This window comes from Eschrichtius robustus, chromosome 1 (genome assembly GCF_028021215.1).
Source record: "Eschrichtius robustus isolate mEscRob2 chromosome 1, mEscRob2.pri, whole genome shotgun sequence".
NCBI lineage: Eukaryota > Metazoa > Chordata > Mammalia > Artiodactyla > Eschrichtiidae > Eschrichtius > Eschrichtius robustus.
This window is the reverse complement of record NC_090824.1, coordinates 126,201,378-126,214,447: the sequence shown is the minus strand read 5'-3', so window position 1 is coordinate 126,214,447 and position 13,070 is coordinate 126,201,378. Positions and strand designations below refer to the sequence as shown.

The 13,070-nt window shown below is 51.9% G+C and overlaps 1 protein-coding gene across 1 annotated transcript in view; it reads right to left on the bottom strand.

Moving 5' to 3' along the window:
- Positions 1 to 12,848, bottom strand: part of ANKDD1A (ankyrin repeat and death domain containing 1A) — a 34,912-nt gene extending 22,064 nt beyond the window's left edge. The window contains 4 exon segments of the mRNA XM_068536563.1: positions 1,561 to 1,659; positions 6,534 to 6,662; positions 8,950 to 9,053; positions 12,815 to 12,848. Coding sequence (XP_068392664.1) covers positions 1,561 to 1,659; positions 6,534 to 6,662; positions 8,950 to 9,053; positions 12,815 to 12,848 — 366 coding nt within the window.
- Between the last annotated feature and the right edge of the window lie 222 nt (positions 12,849 to 13,070).

Here is a 13,070-nt window from a genome sequence, read left to right as displayed (position 1 = left end):
TGGCCCTTTTTGTTGTCTGGTGAACACGCATCTATTACCTTACAGTTCTGGAGGTCAAAAGTCTAAAATGGGCTGGGAGGGCTGCTTCTCTTCTGGAGTTTCTAGGAGAATCCATTTCCTGGCCTTTCCAGCTTCTAGAGGCTACCCGCATTCCTTGGCTTGTGGGTCACATCACTCCAACCTCTGCTTCCTTCAATCACATCTCCTTCTCTGATTCTCCTGCCTCCCTCCTTCTTTCCCCTAAAAGGACATGTGGGCACATGTGGATGATCCAGAATAGTCTCCCCATCTCAAAGTCCTTAACTTAATCACATCTGAAAAATTCCTTTTGCCATGTTAGGTTCTAGAGTTCACAGGTTCTAGGGATAGGGATATGGACATCTTGGGGCAGACAGTATTCTGCCTACAAGAAAAGAAAAACAATGATATTGAAATAGAATTATCAAAATATTAAAACCCAAATTTTTTATCTAGTAGCATATGTGCTTTACTGATCCATTAAACAAGATCTACTGAAAGGTCTAATAACTACCGCCATGATTTCAAAGTAATCATGAGCATAAACAGTATTTTGAGATAACTGCAAAAACTGTAATGTGATATGAAAAGAGCTACATTTTGTCTTAGAGACAATGTCACAGGTAATATTAATTCTACCTGCATTCATCATGGAAAGAAATGCTAAAATTTCAAGCAGAGGGCAGTTTAAAAAAAAAAAAGGTCCTTGTTTTCCCTTCAAAGCTCATGGATCCCCAAATTCTGTCTCTCTAAGGACCAAGGTTGAGAACTCCTGGCTGAAGGTATTTGGCCCAGAAATGTTTGCATTTTCATAAGGGCCACCAACCCCCTAAAAGTTGAGACACCAGTTCAGGGATTCTGGGCACTCTTGACTCCCTGGGGCTCTCCTCCCTCAAACCATAGCACACACCAGTGAGCAACGGGGCACTGCCAGGGTCGCTAACGTGCCAGGCACTGGGCCAGGTACTTTAGATACAGCACCGCACTTACTTCTGCCTCAGCTCAGAGATGAGTACTAGCACCCCTATTTCCAAGTGGGAAAACTGAGGCTCAGGTGGTAAAATAACTTGCCCAAGGTCCCAGAGTTTGGTAAATGGTGCTTTGCTCCTTCTACCTGGCCATACTGACCACAAGGGAGCCGGGGCCCCGTGGGAGGGAGAAGGCCCTACCTCCTTCTCATTTAATCTTCTGAGGGTGTTACTTTAATTCCTCTTTGTGAACAAGAGGCTGGCCAGAGGACTGGGGACTGTCCCAACATCACAAAGTGGTAAAGAGTAGGGACCAGGGGCTTTCAATGCTGATGAAAGAGGCGTCCGCAGGCCCTTCTCCCAGCCCCAGTTGGAAGTAGTGAGGGTCCCAGCTTCAGAAGGCTGAGCTCAGCTGGGGGTTCAGGACGGTTCTCAGAGGGTCAAGGCAAGCTGGGGCAGGCAGAGGCACATGAGGGGACAGAGGGGGCAGTGATGGGGACGGGCAGCAGAGGTCGGGGCAGCCCTGTGCAGCAGGAGCTAGAGGGGGCAAGGGGACTGCCAGCTGAGGCCTTACCTTGTTCTTACAGTGGATCTTGGCCCCAGAGTTGACCAGGATCTGGAGGATCCGTAAGTGGCTGAACCAGGCAGACAGGAGAAGCGCATTCATCCCAAACTCGGGGAGAGGACATGGGGGAGGAAGGGAGGAGACTGTGAGGAGGCGGGGCTGTGCCACCTGGGCCCAAGTGTGCTTTGCAAAATCGTGCAACCATAAGGGACCTTAAGTGCCACCCAGGCCGGGGAGCTCTGGGCTTTAGGAACTTAAAGTCCAGGAAATTGTCTTAAACAGAGGCTGATATACTATTGCAAACTTTTCCCCCCCAGTTTTATTGACGAATAATTGACATACATCACAGTATAAGTTTAAGGCATACAGCATGATCGTTTGATTTACATATATTGTGAAATGATCACCACAGTAGGTTCAGCTAACAGCCGTCTTCTCACATAGATACAATAAAAAGAAAGAAAAGAAAAAAGGGAAAAAGATTTTCTCCCTGTGATAATTCTGAGGATTTACTCTCCCAACAACTGCAAACCTTTGTGGGGATACCAAATAAAACTTAAAATAAAAGAGCTGCCATCTCCTCTCACCACCAGTTCATAAAGATGGACCGTTTTACCAGAAAAAATTTGGAAGGAGCTGATCTCAGAGTATACTCTTTCCAAATACAGCTTCATGAAACATACACTGCATTGTTCTAATTTTCTGATTTGCTGTGACCGGTGAAGACCTCATCCTGGACTGGCGTTTGAGAATCAACTGTCTGAATCTCCTTCAGCACATCCTGCAGGCAGATGGCTTAGGTCTGCACACATGAAGGGATGGCATCTCGCCGCTGCACAAGACAACCACTGCAACGTCAAACACTTCTCACAGTGAAATGTCCCTCCTCATGCTGAACTGAAATCTGCATCCCTGTGCTTTCCATCCTACTGGCTGGCCCTTTGGAGCAACTGAAAATACATCTAGGCCTTCTTCTGATGGCAGCCCAGATCCTATTTGCAGGATGCTCTTCCTCAACATCTGCGAAGTGTTTCCAGGTCACCAGAGCCCCTGCACTGACCTCCACCTTCATGGGGTTCTGCATCTGAGGGCAGCCTTTATCCCCACCTCTACTGAGTCTTTCCTTCTCTGTGAAGAGCACCCCCAAGCCTCCAAACTCACCTCCCAGGATGCACTGACAGCCAGCCACCCTCTTAGAAGTGGTTTTTCTCTGTCTTTCCTTGAGTGTGGTGGGATGCGGCAGGGTCTGAGCAGAACAGAGGCCTGGGAGATCATCACCACCTTCCGCCTACAGGCTGCACTGGCCTCCCTCAGCTTTGGGCAGCCCCAAAGTTTGTCTCTAAGTTGGGCGTTCAAAGACCAGAACATATTTTCCCACAGAAACAGGGTCATGTGTGGCTCTGGGTCCTCTGGTGAGGCCATTGGCCTGTCATTCATAGAATGAGCTCACAGGGTGACCTGGTACTGATGGGCCACAGAACCTCCCCACAAGCATAAGAAGCAGGCTTGCAGTGGGAAAATGCACCCAAGTCCAGCTGGGAGCAGAAATGCAGAGCCCACCTCAGGAAGGGCTAAGGGATCAGTGTCCCCTGATGTGTCCTCATCCCCAGCACACTCTAAGCTGCCAGAAGAACAGGGTTGGCCTAGTCCTGAATCAGCCTCAATTTCACAGTCTGGACCTCTGGGGGAAAGGGTGCCTCACCCCAGCACCTGCACAGAGCACCCTAGTCACAACCGCTTCCCCACTTGGCTCCACAAAGAGCTTCTGGGGGGTACCAGGAAAAGGGGTCTTAGTGGTTGGCACCAGAATCCCTCTTAGGGACAGAACTGGGTTTGGGTAAAAGCCGTGACAAGTGGTTGGGATGAAAGGTGAAACCCAGAAAGAACTGACTGGGCATCATGGCAGGAATTTGGAGGCAGGGCGGGGATGGTACAGACAAGGACAGCACTGAAAGTGGGGCAGGGAAAGAGGCCAAGCTCAAGACAAGGAAAGGACCAAGGGACTTTAAAGAACAGGAATGGCATAGAGAACAAACTTGTGGTTGCCAAGGGGGAGGGGGGAGGAGGGAGGGATGGGCTGGGAGTTTGGGGTTAGTAGATGCAAACTATTACATAAAGAATAGATGGGGCTTCCCTGGTGGCGCAGTGGTTGAGAATCTGCCTGCCAATGCAGGGGACACGGGTTCGAGCCCTGGTCTGGGAAGATCCCACATGCCGCGGAGCAACTAGGCCCGTGAGCCACAACTGCTGAGCCTGCGCGTCTGGAGCCTGTGCTCCGCAACAAGGGAGGCCGCGACAGTGAGAGGCCCGTACATCACGATGAAGAGTGGCCCCCGCTTGCCGCAACTAGAGAAAGCCCTCACACAGAAACAAAGACCCAACACAGCCAAAAATAAATAATAAATAAATTTTAAAAAAAAAGAATAGATGGACAAGGTCCTACTGTATAGCACAGGGAACTATATTTAATGTCCTGGGATAAACCATAATGGAAAACAGTATAAAAAAGAATGTATGTATATGTATAACTGAGTCACTTTGTTGTACAGCAGAAATTAACACAACATTGTAAATCAACTATACTTCAATTTAAAAAATAAATTTAAAAAAAAGAAAAAAATAAAGCATATGGTAAAGGAAAGAAAATAATAAAGAACAGGAAAGTCAAAGACAGGATTTTAGGATTTTTACATTGTTTTTGTGTGTAATGTAAATCCCCTCCATCTCTTATTTTGGAAAGCCTGCCCCACATCAAAGTATGTGAATGGGGTCTCTATGGAAAGTGGGGAGAAGGACTGTGGTCCATGTTAGGGGTGATGCCAAGGTAGAGACAAAGGACTATGTGCAAAATTTCAAGAGGACGGCAAAAACTGAGCAGAAGCTGGAAGTAAGAGCCAAGAGTGACCACAAGAATTTAAGTCCTTCCTCCTGAAACCTTGGGAAGGTGCTGGACCCACCATAGCACCTCAAATGGGGACTAGAGTTGGTCTCAGCTAGAACCAAAGAGGCCAGGAGACCCAGCACTGAGCTCAACCACTGGTAGAGTATCAGTAACTGTGGGCTGGCTGGAGGACGAAGGACAGAGTCCAAGGGGAGAAGCCCACAGGAGCTTGGGAATGAAAAGGGTCAAGGCTCAAGGCTGGGGGAGGAGAGTCATGGGAGACAGAGCCTCTTGCCAGTGGGAACCCCAAGATACCTCACTGGCCTAGTTCCAGGAACTATCTAGGACAGAGCCCTGTGGCTTTTCACTAGAGACTATCCCCCCAACAACAGGATTTCCCTTCTCCAGTGTCTCCTCCACCCTCCTGTTATTAAAGTAGGCATGCCTACCAGCCTTCTTATTTTTCAAAACGTATTTATTGCTGTTTGCAAAGGAAACAGAGAAGATTTGTAAGCACCCTCTCTTACTATTCTCCCTCATATCTTCTTTTCTCACTCAGTCCCTCAAGGAAGAAATAACAGAGCATGGTGGTGATAGTGAGGGTTTTTTTTTTTTTTTTTTTTTTAATTTATTTATTTTTGGCTGCGTTGGGTCTTCCTTGCTGCACGCGGGCTTTCTCTGGTTGCGGTGAGCGGGGGCTACTCTTCGTTGCGGAGCGCGGGCTTCTCATTGCCGTGGCTTCTCTTGTTGTGGAGCACAGGCTCCAGGCGCACGGGCTTCAGTAGTTGTGGCACATAGGCTCAGTAGTTGTGGCTCATGGGCTGTAGAGTGCAGGTTCAGTAGTTGTGGCGCATGGGCTTAGTTGCTCCGCGGCATGTGGGATCTTCCCGGCCCAGGGCTCGAACCCGTGTCCTCTGCATTGGCAGGTGGATTCTTAACCACTGCACCACCAGGCAAGTCCCAACAGTGAGGGTCTTTGTGGGCAAAAGGCTGATGCAAGAAGTTCCAGTGGTTTATTGGGACACTCAGACTAAGGAACCCAGACACTCTCCTTCCAGGGTCATCTCTAAATGAAGCCTAAGCAGGAGCAGGGAGATGGGGTGAGGGAGTGGGGAGGCAGGTGTTGCTGCCCCACTCCCAGCCCTGACTTGTAATCAAGCCCCCTTCGTGGTGGGGCCTCAGAGCAAAGAGGAGTCAGGACAAAGAAAAGTATTTCCGTGGAAGCTAAGTTTCTGCAGAGAAGTTTATAATTTTTAAAAAATGTATCCCTGGGGCTTCCCTGGTGGCGCAGCGGTTGAGAATCTGCCTGCCAATGCAGGGGACACGGGTTCGAGCCCTGGTCTGGGAGGATCCCACATGCCGCGGAGCAACTAGGCCCGTGAGCCACAACTACTGAGCCTGCGCGTCTGGAGCCTGTGCTCCGCAACAAGAGAGGCCGCGATAGTGAGAGGCCCGCGCACTGCGATGAAGAGTGGCCCCCGCTCGCTGCAACTGGAGAAAGCCCTCGCACAGAAACGAAGACCCAACACAGCCATAAATGAAATAAATTAAAAAAAAAAAAAATGTATCCCTGCCAAATGCCGTTGTCAGATTCAGCTCTTTACCCAAACCCGTAGGGATAAATTTGTAGACCTTGTTATTATTCTGTTCTCTCTCTTAGCAGTGTGCTCCGTGCCAATTTGCTAAGTAAGACTGTTAGTCTTTATCCAGGTTGTGAGTTAGTGTTTGCCAGGGCAGAGCCCTGTGGCATATCATGAGAGACCTCCCTCCTGATGACTTTACTAATGAGGCCTTTGTCAACCCACCCAATTACCTGTTCTACAGCCCATATCTCTCCCTGTTCACATGACATCACGAGGGACTGAAAAGGCTGAGAACTGAAAGGCCCTTGAAAATGAAGAGATCTTTATGACTGTGCAAAGGGAAAGTGGGATTGGTTCAGTGTCATTGGTCCCTGAAGACTTTGACCCCCTGCCCAGCCTGCACCTGCTTATCTGTGTATCAGTGACAACCTCGGCACTGACAGCTGGCTCATAGACCCAGAATGAGTTCTGATGCCCCTGCCCCACCCTAAGACAGACAGGAAGACGGACACACGCACACAGACATGCCTGCGTGAGGGGACCCGTACCGCATCCTCATCATCCACAGCAGCCTCGTGTTCCAGGAGCAGCCGCACAGCCTGCTCGTGCCCTGCGCCCGCGGCCCGGTGCAGGGCCACCCTGCCCACCTGCCAGGAGGGAGAGGAAACCTGTGAGGCACCAGCTGGCTGCCCGGCCCACCTCGCACAGCCTCCCTACCTCCCGGCCAGGACAGCTGGTCTGCGGGGTGGAAGGACCTTTGCTGGCTCTGGTGACCAGTCGGCTGGGGCCAGAGCTCTGCTCTGACCCCCTCCTCTTCCACTCTGCAGCTGCTGAAATGAACGTAGTAAAACACCATGTCTAGATCCGTCTGTCCCCCACCTAAAACTCTTCCCAGCTTCCCACTGTTCTTGGATCAAACTCCTAAACCTTGGGCCTATGAGGCCCTGCGTGGCCCGGCACTGCTTCTCAGAGACGCCAGACAACATCCTGTCTCTAAGTCTGTTCCTGTTGCTCCCTCTGCTGGGCAGCCACCTGTGTCTGAGGATTATTTTCCAAGTCCCTGAGGCATCCTGAGTGCCTGGGTTCTGTCCCCTCCTTCCTTCAGAACAGGGCTGAAGGGTTCTGACCTACCCCCCACCCCCAAACTCACTGTCAGACCGACCTGGCAGTTCACCCTGGTCTCTGGCCCTCAGCACATCTGAGCAGGCCTTGGGGAAGCCAGCCTCCAACCCAAGAACCCACTTCCCTCCACAGTTTTCAGCATGTGATGGGGCAACAAAAGAAAATACTAATTTTCTGTGTGGTCTCTCTGGGGACGAGCTGTCCCCTCCTTTCCCATGCTGTCCCCTCTGCCTGGAAACACTGCCCTTTTTCACTGGCTCCCACAAAAATGCCACTTCCTTGGGAAGACTTCTGGCCGAGAGGGCCCCTCTGACGCCCACATGCTCCCAAATTGTGACAGTGGGAATGAACTATTTGTGAGATACTCTATTTACTGTCTGTTTTCCCCCACCAGACTATCAGCTCCAAGAGGGCTGGGACCATGTCTGCCATGGGTTCTGCTGTCCCCATCACCTAGCACAGTGCCAGCACAGAGTAAGCCCTTAATACTTATTGAACAAATGAATCATTCAATGAGTAAATGAATGAATGAATCTGGCATTAGCAACCTATCATCCATAAGATGCAAGTTCAACTTGCAAGTCCATGTTTCCTTGCAAGTGCTTGTCCAGGAAATGAGACCAAGGCTCCAGTCACCAATAATGTGCTGTGTGACCTAAGGTGACTTGCTGCCCTCTGTGCCTGCCTCCATCTATAAATAGGACTAATCCTCCCTGCTCTCCTCCCCTCTCCAGGGGTGAGTGAGAACCACCAGGAAACAGGTAGATGAGTGCTCTGAAAACCAAAACACACCAGACACACCCTAGAATTCCTGCTACTATTACTGAGCCCTAGGCAGGCTGTGAAGACCCAAGTTGTACCCCTGTCACATCAAACCGACAGAGGATAACTGCTGCAGTCAGGAATCCTGCATCCAACCCTTTCAGCCTCCACTGACCTCTCACCCAGGCCCTGGCATCTCCTCTAAGATGCTTCTGACAGCTAGAAGCCCCAGCACATGGAGAGGCTACCCCACGTGGTACCCAGGCCCGTCCCAGTGCCCCCAACCAGAAGAATGGCTTTTCCCTCTGCCCCCTTCTCCAGCAGGGCTGTGAACCAGCCCACCTGCACCCTTCCGTGAGGCCTCGTCAGCAGGGCCAGGTCTGCCTCCCCACCAGGCCAAGGGCAGGCCTGGGACAACAACAATTTTACACACTCAGTGGGCACAGCGGGCCCTCAGAGAACTGAACTAAATTGCTGCCTCGGGGACTTGGCGGTCCAGTGGTTAAGACTTCGCCTTCCAGTGCAGGGGCTGCAGGTTGGATCCCTGGTCGGGGAGCTAAGATCTCACATGCCTTGTGGCCAAAAAACCAAAGCATAAAACAGAAGCCATATTGTAACAAATTCAATAAAGACTTTAAAACAAAACACTGTAAAAAAAAAAAAAAATTGCAACGGACACATCAGCCTCCCTTGGTCCAGAACCCCTGGACTTCTGACCAGAGGCACCAGGCCACCTTTGTCTCTCCAGGTGCCTGTCCCTATCTGCCAGCCTCCGACTCCTGACCTTTGACCCCCTGCCCTCCTGACTCTAAATCTATTTCTTGGAGGAGCCTACTGAATGGGTCACCAGGATTAAGAGTTAAGAGCGCTGGAATCCTGACCCTGACTTTGGGCCTCAGAGATTTTGAGACAAAGTGGACAAGGAGGACAGGGCCTGAGCCTCCCCCAAGTTAACACGTGCTGATGTGCCTGCCCCAGGCTCTGTGAACTGTCCCTCCTGTGTGGAGGTGACACTATAGCATTATTCCCAGCCGGAGCCCCTTTACACACGTGATTTCTGGCCCTGATGTGTACTCTCCTCCCGATCAGCTCCTTCATCCTCCCAGCGTGGTTCCGGCGGGCAGCCTCATGGAGCTGCCTCTCCAGAGGAAGCACTGTGGGGACAAAAAGAGGTGCAGGATGAGGGCGGAGGACCCCCGACACTGTGTAAGGAGGATCGGGGAACAGCCCCTCCCTGGACTAAATGTCTCCTAGGCAGGGGGTCTTCCAGCTCAGAATGGTGGGTGGATGCCTCTCCTCTTTCTTAATGTTGGAAACTTCCCCAGACAGGCTGCTTCTCCTTCCAACGCACCTCATGTCCACGTGACCAGGACTCGGCAGAACCCTAAAGCTGGGAGACCGTGGGCAAGACCATCCACAGGGGCTTCCCTGGTGGCGCAGTGGTTGAGAATCTGCCTGCCAATGCAGGGAACACAGGTTCGAGCCCTGGTCTGGGAAGATCCCACATGCCGCGGAGCAACTGGGCCCGTGAGCCACAATTACTGAGCCTGCATGTCTGGAGCCTGTGCTCCGCAACAAGAGAGGCCACGATAGTGAGAGGTCCGCGCACCGCGATGAAGAGTGGCCCCCGCTTGCCACAAATAGAGAAAGCCCTTGCACAGAAACGAAGACCCAACACAGCCATAAATTAATTAATTAATTAATTAAAAAAAAAAAAAAAAAGAGACCATCCACAGGAGCCAGGTGTGTGCCCCTCCCCTCAGAGGTGCCCCGTCATCCAGTTTTCCTGACTGCTATTGCTGTTCTTGAGGAAGGGAATGCAATTCATTCCCACTGGAGTCGATAACCACCTTTTCCATGGCTCCATCAGTGAAGAAGGCAGCCAGGATTTACTGAGCCACCCACTGCGTCAGGCCCGGGCGAGGCCAGAGGCACGTGTTCACCCGGCTTCTTTGTCCTGGTCCCTCCACCTCTTCTCTCCTCATCCCCAAATCCTAACCAGCTTTCGCCTCCCGGCTGTGGGGCCTCTCTGATTGCCTTCTCTGTGGTCTCTGCACTCCTCTCATCCTTGTCGCTGCACCTTCATCTCAGTCTCAGACTAGAAGGAACCTCCAAGCCCCCCTTCCGGCCCCTTGCCATGGCCAGTGGTGGGCTCAGAGGGTTGGTGGCCAGGCCAGGGGGACTCAGGCCTGACGACGTGGTCCAGGGCTCATCTCACCAGACCCCCATGCTGCCGTCATCCTGACTGCTCTTGGCTTATAAGGATGTCCGGTCTCTTTGGCTGGACCTCAAGCTCCTTAGGGGCTCTGGCCACACCTGACACTTGCCAACCCACCCACATTTCACAGTGGGCCCAAGGCTGAGCACATGGAGGAATCCACAAAACTCTGCTTCCATTAGTGACATTGAAAATCCCCAAGCTGACAGATGCCTGTCCCCCCTTCAGAAAGGCTTAGATACACAAGCACAGGGACAAATATTGGGCTGGCCAAAAAGTTCGTTCAGGTTTTCCCGTAATATCTTACAGAAAAACCCAAACGAACTTTTTGGCCAATGCAATATTGGCTGGCCCTTTGCACAATCAGTACAGGACATGTAACTTGAGGTTTTATTGTTGCTGAACCTACATCCTGCACATTTGGTCCACTGTGAATGTCCAGACCCAGCCCCTCTGTGTATCCAGGGACAGGTCGCCAGTGTCTTGGCAGGGAAAGCTAGGATGCATTAAAGTGACAGAGAAGCCGGCCATCAATTTGTTTTTTCCAGATAAATTCCACGTGGCTTTCCAGATACAGGAGAGGGTTTGGGGCTTTCTGAGGCCTCATAGATGCAACCTATGGACCTCAGAGCTGCTGCCCTCTGGCTGAGCCATTTCCTGGCTGTGTGACTTAGGTTACTTAATTTTTCTGTGCCTCAGTTTCCTCATCTGCAAAATGGGGACATGAGCTGCCCTGCAGGGTTATTGTAATGATTGGATATAAGTATGTGAAAAGCTCCTAGCATGGTATCTGGCAAATAGTACCATCGTCATCATCACTATTATTCCTCCAAAACAAAGAGTCAGAGAATAAATTCTGGCGGCCAAAGACCTGGGGGTGGTGGGGCTTCCTTTGTTCAGGGTTCTCTGAGCCAGTGAAGCCCCAACCAAGGAAACACCCTCCCTACCCACCTCCCTGCACTGCTTTTCTCTACAGCACCCCTCACCACTGACCTATGCTATATTTACATACTTATTAGCTTTAGTGTCTGCTTCCCCCATTATAATATAAGCCCATGAAGGGAGAGATTTTTGTCTGACTTGTGAACTACTATATCCCAAAATTCAGGCCCTGGCATATATTTGCTGAATGAATAAGTGACACACAAATCATTAAATCTCTTCAGGGCTTTTGAACTATATAAGATGTTGCCCCAGTTGAGACTCATTTGTTCCCTGGAAAACCAAACCACAAGCTCAGGTAAATGGCAGGAAAGAGGTGTACGGGGGGGACAGGGGGAGCTTCATGTCAATACTTCAGGGGAGAGGGGAAAACATCTCCTTCCAAGTGTGGTCCCCATTGATGGCGCCACCCTTCCTCACCCCCGAAAGGGTCTGCCTTTCCTATAGGGGAGGAGAGGGTCCTTCTGGAAGAATCCCTCTCAGATCTCAAACATCTCCGGGAAGCAACTGTCCTGAGCGTTCCTTTCCTTAAACTCTTGGACGAAAACCACCAAGATCCAGGTTCAGCAAAAGATCTGGCAGTTCAGGCGTAAGCTTAGGGAAGCTGGGGTTTAGTACCCACACTGCCACTTTCTAACAGCAGGAAACATCCCTCTTGGGAGCCTCAGTTCCGTTGTAGAATCAGGGGAGGGTGAAAAAGTGATCTGTAGAGATCCCTACCAGCTCTGACTCCCTTTCTCTTGGCGGAAGCCTGGAAGAGTAGCCTGGTTTGTGCTGGCAAACAGCCAAGAGCCTGAAGGAGAGCATGGAGGCCCTGCAGAGTGCCAGTGAAATCAACTTCAGTCTCATCTCTTCCATCCATCTCAATTCATGCATCCTCTTTCTGGCCACAACAGACACACACTGCACTCTGGCCTCTGAGCCTCTGCCTATGCTGGGTCCTCTGCGCAGAATTCCCTCCCGCGCACCCCAATGATCCATTGCTGCACATTCTTTAAGGGCCTGCTCAAGTGATGTCTGCCCCAAGCAGAACCTGTACTGTTTGAAAGACTTAGCACCTGATAGAACCCCCACTCCCATCTGCATCCCACTGAGGAAAATGGCACAGTCCTTCTCTCCCTTTACCAGGCAGTGCAGCCAAAGGTCCCCCAAGCTGGCTGATGTCCACAGGGATGCCACTGACTGGCCCAGAGGCCCTAGCAGCCAGGCACACTCCTGGAGGCGGCTCTGAGGTGCCCTCATCCCCCCTGCAGCACACCGTACCTCCTCCACTCCCCATTCAGCCCCGACATTCTCAGGGAGCCGTGACCCTCAGCATTTCTACCAGTTTAAGGCTGTGTGACCTTGGGCAACTTGTTTAACCACTTTGTGCCTCAGCTCTCTCTTCCGCAAAATGGAGATAACAGTAGGTCCTACCCAGAAGGCTGCCGTGGAGATCAAATAAAGTGCCAGCCCCGGCTCAGTCTGGCACACAAAGTTAAGTACCCAATAAAGGATCGTATTACCATCTTCTTTCGAGCTAATGTCTCCTCCACCCAAGCTCTCCGCTCCAGGGCGGGGAGCACCCCAAGTCCCAGGTGAGCAGCCAATGTCCCCTCGGCCAGGTGCGAGTTCCTCTCGGGGCCACAAAGAAGCCCAAGACGCAGGTGGCCACGCGGACCGCACAGATTGCAGGCTCGGTCGCCCCCGCTGGGTTGCGGCGCATCCTCTCGGCCTCTACCCGCCCGTGTCTCGGCCCCCACCAGGCGGACTCACGGCCTTGGGTCTCCCACGCCAGCTCCTCCTCCATGCCGCCGCTCCGGAGCTCCTCTGCGTTCTGCCTGGTCGCGAGCGGCGCATCCGCCCGACTGGGCCCAGGAGCTGAGGGAGGGGGAGCTGAGCTAGGGGTGAGGACGAGGCTCCCGGGAGCGACGGAGTGCAGGCAGGCGGCAGCCACTCCTCCAGAGCCCTCGCCCCTCCTCGGCTCTTGGGTATGATGCGGGCGCAGCTGCTCCGACCTCCCAACCGCCCC